This window comes from Syzygium oleosum, unplaced genomic scaffold, assembly GCF_021117445.2.
Source record: "Syzygium oleosum isolate NSW1041296 unplaced genomic scaffold, Sole_v2.1 Sole_v2.15, whole genome shotgun sequence".
In the NCBI taxonomy this organism is placed as follows: domain Eukaryota; kingdom Viridiplantae; phylum Streptophyta; class Magnoliopsida; order Myrtales; family Myrtaceae; genus Syzygium; species Syzygium oleosum.
In genome coordinates this window covers 7,193,996-7,214,135 of record NW_026607499.1, presented here as the reverse complement: position 1 = coordinate 7,214,135, position 20,140 = coordinate 7,193,996, and the positions used below count along the sequence as shown (strand labels likewise).

The following is a 20,140-nucleotide window of genomic DNA, read 5'->3' as shown; positions in this document are numbered from 1 at the left end:
ATTCTTATGTCTGCAGAACTGAAAAGCAGAAGGTAAAGCAAGGGAATAAATTTGCACAAGCCTTCCTTAGGCATGAGTTTAAGCTAGCTAATCAGATTGGCACTTCTCATTTGACTGTCTTGGATTTGGAAATTTTAATTGAAGATCCCATGACTCTTCTCCCTGGTGTCGGCAAAGTCTATTAGCTTTGCTTCACTGTAGGATTTGGAACTCCCGGAAGCATTCATGAAGCCTGTGCTGGTTGAAAGCACGCATAACAAACAGGAATGGAAATGGTTCTTAGATAATCTAATCAAGTTATAACTTTGAAATCTTTTTGAACTAAGTGTGAAAAAGAGTACTGTTGTAGGTTGTCCATAAGCAATATTTCGGCGTACATGTGGCTCTTGGGGAGTCTCCCAAAAAATAAGTTAATGCAGGCTTATTTCATGATTTAGATGTATTCCTGCCTGCTGTATTTATTTTTTTTCTTGTATCAATTTGGATACAAATGGATTTAGTTTTAGGGTTAATACCACAAAAAATCCAAACTAATATATTTGTGACAAATTTACCATAAACTAATTTTTTGACCATAAAAAACCCCAAATTGGTACACCTGTGACAAATTTACAACAAACTAAATTTTTACCAAAAACCCCAAATGGATACAATTATGATAAATTTACCCTCTGTTAGTTTCCGTTAAATTGGATTAATACAAAAAAAATCATAAATCAGTACACCTGTGACCAACACAGGGTAAAATCCCAAACCGGTACACCCGTCAATTGTCATGTGTCATCAAACTCAGTAATGTGACAGTAATGGATGGTAAATTTGTCACAGATGTACTAGTTTGAGAGATTTTTTGTTATCAAAAAAAATTAATTTTATATAAATTTATCACAAGTTTATCAGTATGAGATTTTTTATTATATTAATCCATATTTTTATACAACTTTTTTCCTGTTTGGACTGTACTACTCAAACCTTTGTCCTAATGGGTCCCTTAAACTGTACGACTCCATAGCAATGGTGACGGCCGTTATGATAGTTCTCTCCCAGCTTCCGACCTTCCACTCTCTAAGGGACATTAATTTGGGTTCACTATTTCTCAGCTTGGAATGTACGTTCCTTGGAGTTGGTGCTTGTGTTCATGCAGGTATTAAATCCATGTTTTTTGTGCTTTAATCAAATTGTGTATATGTTTTAGCTTCTTGTCAATGTTAGTAACAATGCGACTAAAGAATACCAAGAGCCACTACTTTAGTAAGGTGAAATGTTTCTTAGCAGCTCAAATTAAACAAAAACTTGTGATATGGATACTTGATTGGTAATTGAACAAATGTCATATATGGACGTAGAACACCCTTTTGATATTACAAAACCTCTGACTTGTCCGATTTACTCCATGAAAAAAATTGAAAGAAGATCGAATTTCTGAGATGGGTACAAGAAGTAACTATTAAATCCTGAAACCACATTTCTAGGCATCTTCAGCTGATACTACCAATCTCATTATGAAGTGAAATCTGTTGAAAAAATCTTATAATAGATTTTGAAATTGACAAAATTATCCACGTGTTTTATAAGTCTGATAAATGTTTTGAAGTATTTTGATTCAGGAAGTTATTCTTGAAAGAGAAGATATGACAATCTTAATCTTGTTCAAGTTTAGATTGTGAAAATTATCTCAAGAAAAAGAGGCTTAGACTTTAGACTCAAACGAAGAACTTCAAACTTTATATGAATAAGTTTCAAAATCGGAGAACAATTTATGTTCCCATCCTGACACAAGATCAGGATGTAAGTTTAGAACGTAAGATCATATCGTGACACAAGTTTAGATCATAACAAAGTTCCAAACGTATATAATGGCTAGTGATCTGGTTTGGATTTCACATTTAAAAAGTATTGATTAACTAAATCTTGAAGATTGTTTTGCAATGATTGAATATGCTAAACATCTTCAATGATTGGGAAATGAATCTCGGGACAAGTCACTTTCGAAGTGAAGAAAACTCTACTTATGGAAATCAAGACTTTAATTATATGGACAATCGGATTCAACGGAGATTCAGATTTTATCCCTTAAAGACTACTCAATCTTTTTAATACAAATCTGTCCAACGTGGAGATTGGAAGATGATCCTCTGGAGATTGTTCAATGGCCAGATTGGAAGTGGGGAGTATTAAAGGAGAACAAGGTACCGAGGAGCAGAAGCAAGTGACAAAGTTTAGAATCTACAATTCCAAAGTCTGAGTATCCTTCGATCTTCTATACTTGTTCTTTGTGAGCTAAAAGGGGTGATCTAGAGAGAGAACATTGCACTTTATGTTCAGACTTTGTTCTTGATATATTGAATTTCGCTTTAAATTTATCAAGAACCATTAAAATTTCCTATCCACCCCCCTCTAAGTGATCCTTGCTAGGCACCTCAAAATCTGCATAAAAATCACTATGTTCATCTCTGAATAAGATGCATGGCGTGTTGGAGAATTCTTGTGGAACTTTCATCCACCTGCATACTTCTTTGGAGGTCCGATTAGACAGTTCGTTCTCAGAGCTCTTGCGGAGAGAAGGAAGTGGAACTTGACTATCCAGTCTTCCCCGTAGAGAGCAATGAATGTTTGGCTGAGTGCAGTGGCTAGTCTTATTTTCAGTTTTATGCCAAAGTTCAAACTGGAAATTATTTCATTCCACCATTGTCACTCATAAGAAACACAACGAGGTACACTTAGCTTTTACTTGAACTGTAAACGGATGTTTGATCGGACTGCGGAAGAGATTGCTCTCTAGGAGAAAAGTCTCTCACTTATTATCGTATAGATTCATGCACCAATTAGATAATTTCATTGTTCTTTGCCATATCGATTATTTCATGGGACTTCTGTTTCCACTAATATCCTCGCACGTGCATCAATAAAAGACACGGACATTGTAATTGTCCTCAAGAGATTACTCTCTCTATCATATATATCGTAACAATATATATTGTCGTAACTCATATAACAAAGTGTCGTAATATACATAAACTCAAAATGGCTTCGATAAATGGTTGAGATCTATTATTTTGCGAATCTGCGGCTACTAAATCGTCGCAAAGTGGGTCCATAAGAGGATTGTACGGAACTTCTTTAAAGGATCTATTTAAGCACCTCATAGGTGTTAATTATGTCGATAATGAATAGTATTTAAGCAATGCTACACGTACTAGAGATTTCATCAAAGTCTCATTTGCTTCAGCACTGATTTTAGTAACATTTTCCTCTACCTTTAGTATTCCTCATGTTATTTTAGTAAAAGATGCCTGTATCATTCATATGGAAAAGTAGTGCGCCAAGATTGACGGTCCTGTGATCATGGGCCTACCAGAAAGCGCACATTCTGCGATTGAGGATGAAACCAAGAGGTAGTTTTGCGCCAACCTGGGCCCCATATTCTTGTCTGTTCCATCTGGTCAATCGCATTGGCCTTTTAATCTCATGTGATCCAACAACTGTGTAAGGCGTACCCTCAAGATAGTACTTCAGAGTCCCTGAAGTTCAGTAGGTGTTAGGTTTTAGTCCTCACTATTTTGTTTTGTGACTTTTATGGTCCTTATTTAGTTATCTCCATGACCTGTGTTGCGGTAGGACTACCATTCGAATTATAGGGGTTACCAGTGGTCCAGGGTGAAATCAAGAGTTGGCCAGAGCCAGCATTGTCGCTTTTGTTCCTAGCCGGTTCCTGGCGAATTGATTTGGGTCCAAGTTTCCAAAACTTGAAATTGGTCGGAGAGGTTAGATCTTCAGTTTAGGCTTTGAGCCTAGCTCAGTGGGAGCGATTCCAGCAATTCGAGGCTAGTTCCAAGTTAAAACGGGCCTTGGAACTAGTTCTTTACAATTTTTTTTTACAAAAAAATAATATCGATCAGATTATCTTGGAAACATTGATTCAAATGTGATTGATCAGTTTTACTAGTTCTAGGTCATGGTTTATCAATTAAAACCTTCAAGAAAAATATGCCTTCTATTAACAGAGGTTGTAGGGACATGAACTAAAGCCCAGAGGATAAGGTGATTAGCTTATTGAGTCCTATACCAGTTCAAGGATCTATGGTATTTCATTTGCATGGAGAATTACATCAAAGGGAAGCTTGCACAGACTTGCAAATGCATGAAAATTCGTGGACAGCATATATCAGTTCTTCAGGTAAACATTTCCGGGTCTGAAAGAAGATGTCAGGTGGGTCATCATCCAAGAAAGATTACCCTTCAGATGAGGCACGGCGATCTGCCGAATCCAATCATCAAATAACAGTCGCTCTCCCGAACTTACTATTCCCTTGGAAGAGAAGATGAAATTTGAGAGCACTTATAACATCATGATGAGTACGAAAGGAGCGCACATAACATGTCGATTTTCTTGGTTCCATCACTTGTTAAAGCAATCACAAAACACTGGGATCAGCCCTTTCTCATGCCTATCGACAGTATGTTGCCAATGGCATATCTTCCATTCTTAAACAGGCATCAATTTCTAGTTTCGCTCTTTTGTGAGGTCTGAATCTCGACCATCCACTAACATGACACTGAGCTACGGCCTATAGCGTCTCTAAGTCGTTCCTAGTTCCAATTAAACATGTCCTTCCCCAAGCATACAGAGTCCATCAGAAATCTCGCGACTTTGCAGTCAATCCGAAATTGGAGTTAATAGTACGTGGTTTGGCTTAATTATCATAGGAACTAAACAAGATCACCCTACAATCTACATGTCGCGAATGTTTCTTTTTATCAAAGGCTATGCAGCATTGTGTTCCAAAACAAACTACTGGAAGGCCAAGTAAAAAGCCATTTTATCAACCGAAGGTAAAGAAAGAAAACAGCAGTAACACTCGACAGAATCCAACCCGTTCAAAAGAGCTCTATTTCCTCTTTCCCAGTTTCATGAAAAAAGTTGTTTTGCGAACACTCCCGGTTGGATTCGTGATAGTGACTTGCACATGATTTCTGATCATCCAGAAACAAATTATTTAGATGGAGATACGCAAACTAGTGACATTTGGAAAATATTTTCCTCCATATACATTGGAATATTTTCAATGGTCCGGTGAGAATAAAGTTTGGAATTTTACCTTATTGAGACAGAATAGATGCTATCTTGTCCCATCTTGCAAAAGCGAATCAAAGAGTAATGTAACAAAAGCGAGAGAATTCCACTCAACCCCATGCCTATAAATTGCTCTGCATGACTGCCTCACAGTGCAAGCAAGCACAAAAAATAGCCTGAGAGAACTATACAAAAGCCCTCTTGCTTCAGTTGCCATGGCCTCAGTCCGGTGCTTCAAGAATGCTGAGGAAACCTACTACCAACAGAGCCCCCATGGCAATCGCATGGAACAAGCAATGAGCCACAGCGAGACCGAGTGGTATGGCCAGAGTGAGAAACACCTTCCATTGGGTCAGGGCTACATGGGTCATGGCAATGGCCACGGCTACATGGGTCATGTCAATGACTACGGCTACATGGGTCATGGCCATGGCCACATGGCTCGTGGCAATGGCCACGGCTACGTGGGTCATGGCCATGGCCACACGGCACAAGCTCATGGTCACCACAGTGAGTATGCCATGGCCAAAACCCAGACTCACTGCATGGGCCAAAAGAATGGCCATCACCCTGGCCAACATGCCCAGAGTCACTACATTACTCAAGCTTATAGCCACAAGAAAGAGAGTTCTTGCCATGGGAAGTCTAACAAGAAGGGTGAATACAAGAAGAAAGAGAAGACCATAGTCAAGAAGAAATCCAAGGAATGCAAATCTGGTGATAGCAGCAGCAGCGAGAGCGAGAGCGACAACGACCGCTGCTGAAAGGTGAAGATATAAAAGGTAGACAACCATTTGGTAGCTAACTATTTCACATAACTTAAGGATTAACGAATATGCTTACAAAGATTATAATTACTCCTCAAGGGTTTGTGATCCATTGAGCAATTGAACGATAACTTCGTTACAGGGAAACATCTTTACATATTATCTCAACATATGCAAATAAACAACACAGGCTAGACAAAACTCCAACAGTCAAATTTGCCAGGGTAAATATCCTAAAAAACGAAAAGCTGCTGGTATCCTTACTTGTGTTGTCTAATATATTTATACTCGACATCTTTTATACACCAATGCAAATATGATCAAGTGCCTCAAGGAAGATATCAGTCTTAGTTTATGAGACGCTCATTGTAACAAGAACAAGGTGGCCAAAATTTCTCCTCCATATGGTCTCATCTGAGACTCATATGTATCAAGCTCCCACTCTAACAACTTCCGCGTTTTGCAGGCTCAAGGGAAGCAGCTGTTTGACATCAGATTAGAAGAAAGTTCCATGTCATCCTATCCTAAATAAATAAGGACAATAAAGTGACGTGACTTATTATAGACCCTTGATGCAAAACTTGCACCTATATGGTGTCTTGTACTACGAATGCTAATGAATAAATTTGCTTCGGAAATCTCTCTTTCTTCCTCTGCTTCATGTCCCTTGATTATTAATTTAATCAGGTAAAACAGCGGTCTCGTTCAAACAATTATTGTGCTGTAATTGACTTCGCAGAACTAAAAGCACCACTGATACCACTGATAAAGAAATTGACAAATAAATCCGAGGGATGCTGACAAATCAAAGCGTCAAGATTGTTCTCCCTTTTGACAGACATCGGGAAGCATTTTTATGTAGGTTCAGTTGAATGTAACTAAATGAGCTAAGATGAATTCACATATCCATCTAACAGAGTAATTGACCTGGAACTTACTACTAGTCTCGTTGGAGCAAGAAAGAGAGATATAGCAGACATCACATTGTTGATGCACTCAATTGCATGATCTTAACAACATCTAGCAATTAAGCATCAAGTTGAAAAGAACATGCATTTGTTCAAACCCTTTCTTTTAGCTTAAAGAATTTCTTCATCACTAAAACATCACCTTCAAAGGCCGCTTCTCCTAAATATTACGCACTGTAGAGCGGTGCACAAGTCTACTTGACAAAAGGCAGCAGCAAGTAGCGTACATAAAAAAAAAATGTATTCAGGGGAGTCCTCAATGATGGAAAAGTACATGATGAAGATATAAACCTAAGAAGTTGGGTTGGATAAAGATCATTTCAAGAATGGGCAAGAATACTTCAACAACTTTACACTGTTACCATTTAACCTGCTTAAGAAAAGTTCGATCAGCTTAAACCAAGGCAAATGCCCAACCCAACCATCTCACCTCGTTAAGAGATTTAGAAACTTTGGCCTCACTAAATAAAAAAAAGACCGAATTTATGTTTTAACATATGAGGAGAATGGCTAACCAAGAAGGAATGTGGAAGCTAGCAACCATTAGTTTCTAAAGCTTTCACTTTCTCGGATTTTTCTCCCTTACAAAGTGAACATTGAAGCACCCATAATTCGTCCTTAACCCCACTTATAGCCAAAATCTTGTCGTTTACTGTGCATGACCACGATTCTAAAGGGCAATTTGTGAGCACTAGCGATTGAAGTGCAATATACTAAGTTAGTAGAGATGACTAAGGCATCCTTGTCACTGCCATCCCCATTTAATCAAAATCAGAAAAAGAAAAAGGTACTAAACCAAGAAATGCAAGGTATCATCATTGCTTGTTCATTATGTATGTTGGCCATGTGTAATTAGAACTAAAAGACACGGCTAAGCTCAGAGACCACTGCAACAATGGTTGAAATGGGTTTTAATATATCTTGGGGAGCATACTGTATATTCTCGAATACTGATTAATGTCGACATTAATGAATTCTATTTGAAGAAAGATCCTCAACTAGTCTATGAAGATATAAATATTTCCACGAAAAATTCCCCGTCTAATCCGCTCAGCGTTGCATGAAATATGAGGAACTCCAATCGAAGGGTCATAACTCTCAAATTATATCAACTTTCGACCAACTCTAGGACAACTTAGGTCTGTGAAAGCGCTATGTCAACCCTCACATCTTGGTAAGTAGAAAGTTTTGGCTCACGCTGTCAAATTTATTTCGCCGAAAATGAATAATTTGAAAAAAAGTTTCTAAAAATAATCACTTATATTGCTTACATAAATAAATGATTAAAAAATATTTTCATCGTTTACGAAGATATCTAGACACAAATTGTTATCAATAATAAAAACATTCTTCATTAAGTAATTATTTCACGCAATCATCTTTACGAAAATATTTTTCAAATTATTCATTTTTTATGAAACCAACGGAGCCTAAAATCATTTTATTTTTATTTTAAAAAATCCACTAAAAATTAGATCATAGAAAAAATACAAAGTAATCTTTAAGATAGAAAAATGCAAAACTTGTATACCATGTAAAAGGCGGTCCATATGCAAGAGCAGCCACAACTTAGAGTGATAGTGGACGAAGAGTGCACAATACCTTTCTCAATCGTGTAATTATACCATAGTGTCACATTATTGTGACATTTCTGAAATGTAAATTGATCATGCTTGCGATAGGATATAGGCAGAAGCGAACTGTTTGCGGTGGTCATTATCTTTCGAATGTATATCAATATGGCCAGCAAGGTCCAAAGATAAGTCAATCTTGGCTGGCTAGAGGTTACCACATACTGCTTGAAGTATCAGAAACTCTCAATCCTTTCTTTGACTGACGTGTTTCTTTTTCACCATCTGTAGACATTCCGGTCCACATATTCTTAACAACCCATCACCATAGAAGTGACATCATAAGACTCGAAATACGAAAGCAGTCGCATAAAGTACTCTAACTAGATGCCAGGTTTTCTTTTTGTTGGCCAATAACCAGACGCCAGGTTAATTAGACCAAAATATGTCCAAATATGACCATATTCTAACCTTCTTTCAACAAAATACACATATACATATCTTCCTATTGCCTTCTACGCCTTTCGAAGAATCCCAAAGTTGTAGAGTGTGGTAGCAATCTTACAGAATTTATCCCCACTCAATAAAATATATTATAATAGTACAGAGAAAGAACAAAGAGGGAGGTATCATGTACGTAGTCACTCACCTTATGCAGAAAAATATGGCTGGAATCAGTGTGAGTGGATGCCTTTCAGATAAAAAGGAGACGGAATGTTTGATTGCATCTTGTTAACAGAATATGTTCTCTCTGTCCCAACTTGCAAATTAATTGCGGAGTATCTAATCAGAAAAGGTGAAGGAATCTCATTCACTCTACTGCACAATCGATGGCTATATAATCGTTTCATGGCATTGATCAAAATTGAGTGAGTACAAGAGAAGCCCAGCAAACTCCTAAGAACAAGTCTAACTCTTCACCATGGCCTCCTGCCAGTTGCAAAAGCCCGCTGAACAAACCTGCAACCAGAAAAGCCATGAGCACACATCTGACCAGAAAAAAACTGAGATGACTCATTGGGTATATAAATCAAGCAGCGAATATAAACAACCCCAAGGGCACCAGGGACAAGAAGCTGGCCACACTGTGGTGGCATGCCAGACCCAGCGCAGTGGCCAAACATATGCTCACCACCCAGACCAAGGGATTCCTAAAGCGCAGACTCACTGCAATGGGAATACCCATGTGGCCCAGGCTCAATCTCACTGCAAAGGCCAAGCACAAGGCCACCATGTTAAGAAACAGGCGGCTCATAATGTGAATTGCCATGGGAAGAAAGAAAAGTCCTTGAAAGAAAAGATTTCTGAGAAGAAGAACAAAGTGAAGGGCCTTTTCAAGAAAAAGAACAAGGATTACAGATGTGGTGAAAAAAAAAGCTCCAGCAGCAGCAGCAGCAGCAGTGACAGTGAGAGTGACAATGATGACTGTCGTAAAAAGGCAAGTCCAATGAAATGATCATATGCATCTTCCACTTCTCTAAGCAGGCATTCATGACCCCCTTTCCCCATTGCCAGATAATTGCTTATGATAAAATTCATGACTAGACACAAGTAACACTACAGATTTGATTACATATACATCTACTAGATTACAGTCACTAGTAACTAGCAATAAACCATGTTTAAGCACACTTCTTTAGCTTACTTTAAAATGAAAGAATGATGCATTTATCAAGAGCTAACTTATATTTCTTCAATTTAACAAAACTGTTTATTTTCTATATTCTTATGTCTGCAGAAGTGAAAAGCAGAAGGTAAAGCATGGGAACAAATTTGGCCTCACAATCAGAAGTTATGTTAAAACTAAATAAATGTGAGTCTCCATCATTGACTACAAGGATGATGGCTCTGCAATGTAAGAATAAAATGACTTCTGATATACAAACATCATATATGTAATGTGGTTATGCAAAGTAAGAATAAAATAACTTCTGATTACAATCTTCACATATGTAATGTATGAAGTACAGATCTCTCTCTCTCTCTCTCTCTCTCTCTCTCTCTCTCTCTCTCTCTCTCTCTAACTTCTGATATACAATCATCATATATGTAAAGTGGCTATGCAAAGTAAGAATAAAATAACTTCTGATTACAATCGTCGTATATGTAACATATAAAGTACAGATCTCTCTCTCTCTCTCTCTCTTCAAGAAAGGAATTGATTCTTTTTGAGGGAAAAATAATCAAGACACGCCAGGCAAGCTACAATGTCCCATCCTCAACAATCACAGCGCGGATTAAGTAGTTTCCATGATAAAAATCTGAAATACTAGAGAAACAAAAAAAAAAATTTGTGAGGTAAGGCTGAAGAAAGTGCAACCTTCACATCACTTGCATGTAAAGCTTTTGTGACACGAGGTTTCATCTTTCATTAATCACATTGGAAACAAATTCAGCAACAGCTTGGACAGCAAGATCTTCAGCTTCATCTTGGGTCAACCCCGAGCTTTGCAAAAGTTTCTTTGCAATCTTAAAAGAGTGATCACCACTATCAATCACATACAACCTAGTAGTGGATTTCATCTTCTCACAGACAGCCTCCAACTTTTCCAGGGGACAAAGACCATCTTTGCTACCCTTTTAAGAAAAGACACTATGATTAGATGTGAAGAATGAAACGCTGGCAGGTACTTCTTTTAAAACCAATATACACATACAGTAGACTATGGCCACACCATGATCAATACTAGAGCATTATTGTAGGCAACCTCCTAAAATATTAGGATGGGAGAACATAATAGGGAAGACATCAAGTCCAGTTCAATGAACAAGTGGAGTTATAATCCAAAATCTAATGTACTTGGATCAAACAGATTTCGTGTTTTTTCTCCCAATTGCAACTACAGCTTTGCTGGTTAAAGATGAGAGCACAAAGAAGAGAGAAACAGAAATATCAAAACAAGCAAAACCAAAGACTGAATACCACTTCAAGACCAAAATAAACTATTAAGCTCATGATGGTATCACATGAACCAATTTTTGGCAACTCTCATTAAGAGTCTGCCTCAGCATAATTCAACTCTGAAGCTTTGTGCAGTATTTCCAGAACTTCAATTCTTTTGACAGTAACGTCTAATTAATAAATCTTTTACAATGATAGAAAGCATTACCTGCACAAAAATTACGGGAACTGAAAGCTGCAGCAGAGTCATATCTCTAATAGCTCCATTTATGCCCTGAAACATTTCATCAACACATCCATATCACAAGTTTCTCAGTCAGATAAGCATATGATAAGCAAGATTAGAGAATTGTGCCAAGCTTGGAAGATTACAAAAGCAACCTTTGATAGTTCAAGAATAAAACTTTGCAGACTTTCGCAAATGGAAGACAAACTTCATTACTGGATCTTGTCATAGATAGACCTAGTCACTGCATACTACCTTACTGCAAAATAGATCAGGCCTATGAGGGTGAGAGCGACCTATATTCTGAATTTGGTCATCGCTGCACCCATTTGGTCCACAGATTGAAACTAGAATCTCAACAAGCTGAAGAAATAACTTCTTCTCTCTACCTAGACAACTAATGTAGGGAGAGTTAGGGACTGAACTCAAGGTTTTGGTCTCAAGAGAATCACTCTTACTCCTTGAGAAAAAATCAAGTGCAGCAGGAACCGCTGTAGGAAGTAGTTAATTTCCTTCTTGGTAATTTTTTGCCCAACAGAAAGAAGATCTACGCATCATCTGATTTTGAAGTTGTTCATTCATTAGTTTTCTTAAGCTCTTGTCTCCAGTATACTTTTCAGCAGAGACTGCAAAAGTTACAGTACATACTATACAGGAAGACAATAAATGCTACTAATGCTTCAGACTCATCGAAGGAGGGTAAAGAATTCTCTTCACCTCTTTCAGAGGATATCATAAAATCAAAGCAGTCAACAGATACTTCATGAAGATTCAAGAGTTCAGCCAAGGGGTATTGTTTAAAATGATGATTTAACAAGCTTTTACTGCTACAATAGTATCTTACTATAAAGGAGAAGATTCTAAGAAATCAAACTTAAGCAGACCAAATGAAGAGGACACCTTAGAAAGCAATCTGTCGCAGTGCAATGTAAAGCTCACCATCAAGTGAAAACGAATAGAAGAAGCACCTTTAGAGGATATCCCAAGCAAACTATTGCAGATGGACAAACACCTTCCTCATTAGCAACCATGCAGCTGACCCTACAAATGGACATTGTATAACCATAAATATTAGAATGCAGCAATACAAGTTTGATACCATTATGTCCAAATAAATATGTTGCATGAGCTAGTAGCTGGTGGTAGCAGAGATGCAATGAGAAGATTTATCGCAAAATCTCAGGAAGGAAAACTAAGTTTTTTTCACCAGGTGTACTAATGGGTATATATCAATGGGATGCATCCTTAGAGTTGTCTTCCAAACACAAATGCTAACTAGAATTACAGACATGGTAAGAGAACAGAAGCAATGGCAGCAGTCTCCCACATATGCGTGTTGGAAACCAGTTTGGGATTCATGACAAACAAGTACGCAGAAATTTTTGTAACAAGTCTTTGTTTAGTGAGAAAGTAAGTGTAACCTTGAACCCATAGATTTCGCGGCTAAAATCAACGGATGGCCGGGATACTTAGCAACAACCTTTCTGACAACATCTGAGTGGAACTCAACCAATTTTTCAGCCTTGGGAGGAGCTTTTCGTTTCCCACCAGATATATCTGCCACATTTAAGATCCATCTTCAATCAATGAAGAAAGTAGCTAAATAGTGACATTGTAAAACAACCATAATGACAAACTGCTAGACTTCGACTCAGTAAAACAAGCCACATACAGCAAGAGATGTGAATAACAACAAGAAGAAATTTTTATTAATATTCGTTCTTACGGGGAAAAATTGAATTCCACAAGCAGGGTCATGCGCACTAAGTAGTTATCTTCGGCCAAAACGTCGAAATAATGTCAAACTATCGACTTGCTTGTGGAGACAGTGTAAATAATTCAGACGCCTATACCAGTTTTAATGTGGAACTAAAAAAGAACAAAACTGCATTAGATCGTTAGCAGAGCAAATAGAGAGATTAAAAGGAAAAAAAAATAATTTCTGTGAGTGTCAGCTTCACATACAGGGGTAGTCAAAGGTGATAACTTCAACAGCATGCAGTGCCTTGCCCAACATTTCCTTCCATCTGCACGAATTCACGATTCAATCTTTAAGTCCTCAAGCATGATGGAAAAACATGTCCAAACCATTCTCTTCTGCAGAACAGTAAAACGATCGCCTTCGCAGATTCAACTTCCGCCAAGCAGATGAACCAGCACGGACGCGAGTGAGATTTCCGACGACAAAGCCCAAAAAATCGCGAACCGATTCGACAATCGTGACCAACAAATCGCTCAAAATCGACGACACTAACGAGAACAGCGTCGAGTACGAAAATTACCAGAGAGCGAGCGAGCGAGAGAGAGAGAAAGAGAGAGACACCTAACCATCCAATCGGAGGAAGAAGATGCGCCGGCACCGTGAGCGAGGACCACCACGGGGGAGGACTTCTCGAGCGGCGGCGGCGAGGGGCCGCTCTCGCGCAGGCGCTTCGCAGGAGGAGGCGAAGAAGAAGCCATCGTTCCTTGGCGTTGAAATCGCAGAGGGAAGCCGAGCAGCTGGAACTGGAAGTCGACTCCCTCTTCACATTCGCTGGAATCGAGACGACGATCGACGGTTTTCTTCCGCGTGTTTTCGCGCGCCAGATTATGGGAGGGAAATAGGTCTAATTCCCAAAACAAAAAAAAAACGCCAACTTTCATTTATATCACAAATCTTACCCGAGTTATTTAAAAATTTCATATTCACGAGAATTAAATTTGAGACTCGAATAAAAGTAGGTGATTTTTATTGAGACAAAAAAAAGTTCAGACTAGAATTATCATTCAAGATAAAATTGATGGTTATATTTGGAATTAGTTCGAGGTAAATAGGCATGGAGAGCTAGAATCACGATAATGACACAAATGGTCTCTAAATTTTAGCTTAATGTGCAATGTGGTATCAGAATTTTTAATTTGTTCACAGTGTTCCATAGACTTTTGATATATATTCAACTTAATCCCCGAACTATAAGAAAATATTCATTATTCTCCTTCCATTAATTTAAGTTTAGGGAACAACATTGAACATTTTCATATAGTTCAGGAACTAAATTGAACATATACCAAAAGTTCAGATACCACATTGAATAAATTGGAAGTTCAAGGACCCCATTGCACATTATACTACAGTTCAAAAATCACATTGAACAAATTAAAAGTTCAATAATTATATTGCATACAGGGCAAAAATTCAGGATCGTATATGTCACTTTCCTTTTTTATTGGCAAAATTTTCGATAATATCACTCAAGAAAGTGCATGGCAAAAATGATCGTTGTGACTTTCCCTTTTTTTATTGGCAGTACATTTTTGATAATATCCTGAACTTTTAATTATATTACGGAAGTACCTTAACATTTCAAAATTGTTTTCAATCCATCCCAAGTTTTTAATGCCTTCAGACAGAGGAAATATTAAGTTAGATTCCTTCTCAAATTCCGATTTTACCTCCCCCTTATTATTATTATTATTATTATTATTATTTCTTGGATTTTCCCCTCCCTTTTTTTTTTATAGTTTTCTAAGTGTTAATAAGATAGTTCTAAGAAAAATGTTCTTTATCACTTATCGCCTAACTATGCCGGAAGGACATTATTTTGAATCTAAAGAAAGAAGATTTATCTAGTTTTTATTATTTAAAGGAAAATGTTTATGGGAGATAATTTAATAGATGTATAATTGCATGGAGAATATTCATTTGGCATCATATCATCCATTTTTATTTTTCTATAAAATTTTGAAATACTTTATTAACAAATAGGTTCTTCTAAGATAAAGTTTTGATTGCAATTCTACAAATACTTGAGGCTGAGGAGGGCAACAGGGTAACTAAAAGATAATTTTTTAGGTAGTTTAATCTTGGTATAGATTTGATACGATGGAAAGGTGGCGATAACCTAAAAAGGTGTGGTTAATATTGAAAGGAGGAGAAAAAGAGAGAATTTTTTTATTGCTCTTTGACTTTTTGCAAAATACATTAATAATTAGGTTAGTACCACAAAAAATCCCAAACTGGTACACCCGTAATAAATTTACCTTTCGTTAATTTTGGTTAAATTTTATTGGTAAATTGCTAAGTTGGATGACACGCAGCAATTGACAGGTGTATTAGTTTAGGGTTTTACGCCTCCATTTGTCACAATTTTACAAATTTGTGATTTTTCGTAATATTAATTCAATTTAACGGAGGGTAAATTTATCACAAGTGTACCAATTTTGGATTTTTGGTGGTCAAAAAATTAGTTTGAGTAAAATTTGTCACAGGTGTATAAGTTTAAGGTTTTTTATTGTCAAAAAATCTGTTCGAGGTAAATTTATCATAGGTGTACTAGTTTTGGGTTTTTGGTGGTATTAATCGTACTAATTATATAATAGTGATGTAGACACAACCGCTGAAGGCTTTTAGGAGTGTTAGGATAACCAGAAAATCAAAAGGCTGGCTTAGAACACGAGTTTGATAATCGTTGAATAAATAGGGTATAACTTTTTAGTCAAGAAGAATTTCAAGGGCCATATTACCAATGCAAAAAGCTCGTTACGTATGTTATATTGTGCCCAATTGAGAACCTCGTTTGTCATCCCTTCGGTTCTCAAAACCCCCCGTTTTCATGCGTTTCAAGCAACTTTTCTATTGTTTTTAAATGTTTACTAGCAAAACATGCATGATTCTATTATTATCGTACATCGATTAAAAACTATTACCAAAATAAGCATAAGAATCATAGATGCAGAATTAGCTAGGAAAATATGCATAAGAATTAGTGATGGATATTTGGAGATTTGCATGAATTAATTGCTAAAATGACAGTCAAAAGTAAATTATTGGGTAAAACCGTAAAACTTGCACGTGAACTAACATGGTATAACTCACGTGGTATTGCAAAGTAGGAGTGAGCAAGATAGATTGACCAAACCAGAAATTAATTGGTCCGGACCGAACCAAACGATTTTGGGTAGTTTCAAAGAGTGCCTGTCCAGTTCTCGGTTCCATGAAACTGATGATTTTCAGTTCGGTTCCCGGTTCTAAGGTTGGAATCAGACCGGACCGACTATATATATTTTTAATTTTTTAAATTCCTAAAAAACAGCAACATAAACCGGTAAGCACTAATCTCTATTCTCCTTCTCCTCTCATGCGGCTTCAATCTTTCCCTCTTGCCTCAGTGCCTCCACCGCACGCCTCGCTCTTTAGTCTTTCCCTCTTGCATCTCATGCCTCGCTCTTTCAATCAGTGAGTCGCGTCCCTTTCGGAGTCATTTGGGGAGTTTACAGTCACATCGATGGTACTTCTCTCTTAAGCCTCTTCTTCTCTAACTCGACGCAATTACGTTGTTCAGATGCGTGGTTGCCTAGGGTTTTCGCCACTCGCGATTCTCTGTTGCTCGCTCAGAATCGAAGCGGTGTTTCATTTTTTAACTTAGTGTTGTGGTGAGAGGTTTTCGATGATGCAGCGTGTGTTGTGTGTTTCAGTTGTTCTCTCCTACTTTAAGGAGTTGGTGGGCAGAGAAGTCATCTGGCCATTAGAGGCACCCTCCACTCCGTCGATCAGTACCTCAACATCAAGCTCGAGAACACTAGGGTTGTCGATCAGGTCAAGTACCCTCACATGGTGTCACCGCCACCTCCCCTCCTTGATCTTTTTCTAGCTCGAGAATACTAGGGTTGTCGATCAGAACAAGATGGATGTGAAATTATCAAGTGATTGGTTCCATTGGACCGAACCAGACTACCGGTCCGGCGGGTCCAGTTCCTAGTCTTAGGACCAGCCAGCTTGATCCCCAATTCAGAAATTGGAAATCGGTCCTCCTGATTCGGTTTCCAATTCTTAGGTGGATCAGACCGGACCGGAAATTGATCTCTCCTATTTTAAAGTAAAAAAATAACCTACCGTTCCTTCAAAGCTTCATCTAAGATAGTTTGTGAGAGAAGAGTTCCCCATGGGCGAATGGACAGGCTTACTAATGCTCGAGTCAAGCGACTTGCGAACTTTAATGCCACCCCTTTGATCGCTCCCTTTCACTTCTTGCCAAACTTTGATGACTCAAGCTCGACAAATAGAAATGACGCATATATGCTATGGCAAAACAGAACCTACATGAACAACACACCTTCATCTTCACTCTCCTCAAGGACTTCAGGCAACGTATCGCATCGTGCGCCCATGACCATGCGTGCAACGCACCGTTGTTGGAAGCCCTTGAGGGAGAGTGAGGTGAAGACGTACCTTGGCTCTTACGTATGGACGATTCGATGAGCCGATGATACACAAACAAGGAAGCAACAAATCCAACCAAACCCTAATTGACCTGAAACCGATATTAGCAAGGGCACTGTTTGTTCGTACTCCCCCAAGTTCTTCTAGCCATTTTGAACGCACCCCACTTCTTGAGTTGATTAGTAGGCTAGAAGCCCTTGAGGGAGAGTGAGCAACCAATGCCTTGTAAAAGTTGCAACTCACGAGTCATGAGCCCCTCTTTTCACTCATGTTTTTGTCTTGTCCCATGCTTGCTCTCAATCCCTCTTTATATAGGCCTTCCCAAGGGGAGGAAATTTTTTGCGTACCTGAAAAGGGTATGTACCACTTGGTAGGGACCCCATATAAATGATCTTCGAGAAAAGATTGGTTTTTTATTCGCTCTAGTGTTTGTGTATCTTGTGTGATTTTGTCCCACTACTAAAGTCGCACAACATCTCCTAAGCAGTTGACTTATCAATTATGCAAATCCAAAGTCCATCTAGCCTCGTATTTTTATCTCGTCCTTGGAAATTAGTCCTTTGTGTCCAATCTCAATTTAGAGGATGCGATAAATAAAGATGTCATAACTTGATTCCGAAATGGCAATAGCCTCTCATAGTCATCACTCATCTTTGTAACTCAAATTGTCCGAGTACAGCGGCACCTCCTCCTCATGAACCATGGAGGCCAATTGAGGCAGTACCTGGCCTCAATTTCTCACTGGCGGCAGCCTTGATTAACATATCTGATGGATTTTCAGCGCCAAGAAAGAAATGAAAATAATTATCAGTGGGGCAACTGGGTCGCACTTGCCTAAGATACCAATTTTATGCATATCGGCGATAACATGAAAGTAGGGATGTAGGGGAATGTCAAAGTGGAATATGCTTGTGGATTGACTACCCGAAAAAGGTAAGACATGCACAAGAGAGGCAAGAATAATGAGATGTTAATAAAAATGGGCATTGCCTTCTCAAGGTCTTTAAGGGGCGCCAGAAATTTTGACGTTGGTTCACTTAATTGACTGTTAATTTTCCTTGCACATTACATTGTAAACTACAACAACAAATTTGCAATAAACATGTCGAAGAAGAAAGTCGTATGCGCATATCAATTATCACGACTCACAAGTTTTCCCCTGGAACGGGATTGTTCATGATCGAGAGAAAATGGATGAGTACTTTGGTTTAGGATACGAGGATTAAATTGACTGGTGTAAATATAGTTACCTTAGCTGATATTTGTTCTTTTCCCCTGATAATTTCGTGGAATCTTGACGCACCATTGTGATTAAAGTTAGAAGACCAACTTTAGTTCCTCGAAAATCAGTCACGTGTGGTTAGAACAAAAATCGGATAGGCTTTGGATTCGCATATGTGCGAGGGAATTTTGTTATCTAGTTTGACTTCTTGCATGTTGGGATGCTGCTACAAAATTGTTCTCAACTAGTTTCAGCTGGTGAATTATTCGACATCTCTTATCACAGACCCACCCACCCTCAACCCGCCCACCGAAACCCATGACGAATCAATTAGAATTTACTATTTACCAACCCACTCAAAATTCTAATCTGAGCTCGAAAACTGCAAGTTAGAAGAATAAATTAACTGCATTGTGCTAAGCACAATATCCCATAGCGTTTCTCCTTTGTAAAAATCAGGTTTACAAAAGGAACGCATGATGTGTGTTGAATTTATGTCTCGAATTTGAGCTCGCGTAACAAATTCACTTTTCTATTCAGCTGATTTCGGATGCAGGGGCTCACGGTTATTTATTTATTTATTTTTTGGTCAGAAAACGAAACGAATTTCAATACTGAAAATAAGTACGTGGATACACTTCGTTTGCTTCAGAACAAAGAAGCTCTAAGACGGGTGAGGGGGGGTTCAAAAGCCAATTTTATGATAATTTATTTTTACTCTGAGCTTTAACCACTCAATCAGCAACTCTATTGGACTCTCTATTAATATAGGTTAACTTTAAATCCTTGAAAGATTTGAGGAGCGAGTGGGCTTTTTTGATAAGGCCTTGTATTTCCCAGCCGATTTGAGCTCCGCCAGTGAGTGCGCTTATCAAATCAAAATGGTCTGACTCCACTTTAAGTGAGACTTTAGTTCGCGTGGAGAAATACATTAGAGTTTCCACCATGGCTTGCGCCTCCGCCTGAGCTGCTGAAGACGCCTCAATAGATCGCGCGAAGCCATCAATTAGTTTCCCAGAGTTATCTCGGCAGACACTCACCACTGCACCTTCATTTGTTCTAGGCAAGTAGGCTCCATCAATATTAATTTTTAGTTCTTCCGGTTCTGGTAGCCGCCATTGATGGAGGCGGAAGCTTGCTGCTGTTGTAGTTTTCTTCTTTCCAGGGAGCCACCGATCATGATTTCGTTTCATTGCAGTTGCTTCAGCCAT

At 38.3% G+C, this 20,140-nt stretch overlaps 4 protein-coding genes across 4 annotated transcripts; 2 read left to right on the top strand and 2 right to left on the bottom strand.

Moving 5' to 3' along the window:
* The first annotated feature begins 5,215 nt into the window (after positions 1 to 5,215).
* On the top strand, positions 5,216 to 6,479 carry LOC115675563 (uncharacterized). The gene is made up of 2 exons (XM_030598288.2): positions 5,216 to 5,856; positions 6,308 to 6,479. The coding sequence occupies exon 1, from the start codon at positions 5,290 to 5,292 to the stop codon at positions 5,836 to 5,838; it is 549 nt and encodes a 182-aa protein (XP_030454148.2). The 5' UTR covers positions 5,216 to 5,289; the 3' UTR covers positions 5,839 to 5,856; positions 6,308 to 6,479.
* Positions 6,480 to 9,201: 2,722 nt separating this feature from the next.
* On the bottom strand, positions 9,202 to 14,094 carry LOC115675386 (uncharacterized). The gene is made up of 7 exons (XM_030598013.2): positions 13,832 to 14,094; positions 13,474 to 13,535; positions 12,930 to 13,065; positions 12,477 to 12,549; positions 11,491 to 11,556; positions 10,701 to 10,957; positions 9,202 to 9,340 (listed from the first exon to the last, which is right to left on the bottom strand). The coding sequence occupies exons 1-6, from the start codon at positions 13,966 to 13,968 to the stop codon at positions 10,742 to 10,744; spliced, it is 690 nt and encodes a 229-aa protein (XP_030453873.2). The 5' UTR covers positions 13,969 to 14,094; the 3' UTR covers positions 9,202 to 9,340; positions 10,701 to 10,741.
* On the top strand, positions 9,303 to 9,836 carry LOC115675564 (uncharacterized). Its single transcript, XM_056318456.1, has one exon. It carries the CDS (start codon positions 9,303 to 9,305, stop codon positions 9,834 to 9,836), a length of 534 nt encoding a protein of 177 aa, XP_056174431.1.
* Positions 14,095 to 19,663: 5,569 nt separating the features above from the next.
* Positions 19,664 to 20,140, bottom strand: LOC130140084 (uncharacterized). Its single transcript, XM_056318455.1, has one exon. The coding sequence runs from the start codon at positions 20,138 to 20,140 to the stop codon at positions 19,664 to 19,666; it is 477 nt and encodes a 158-aa protein (XP_056174430.1).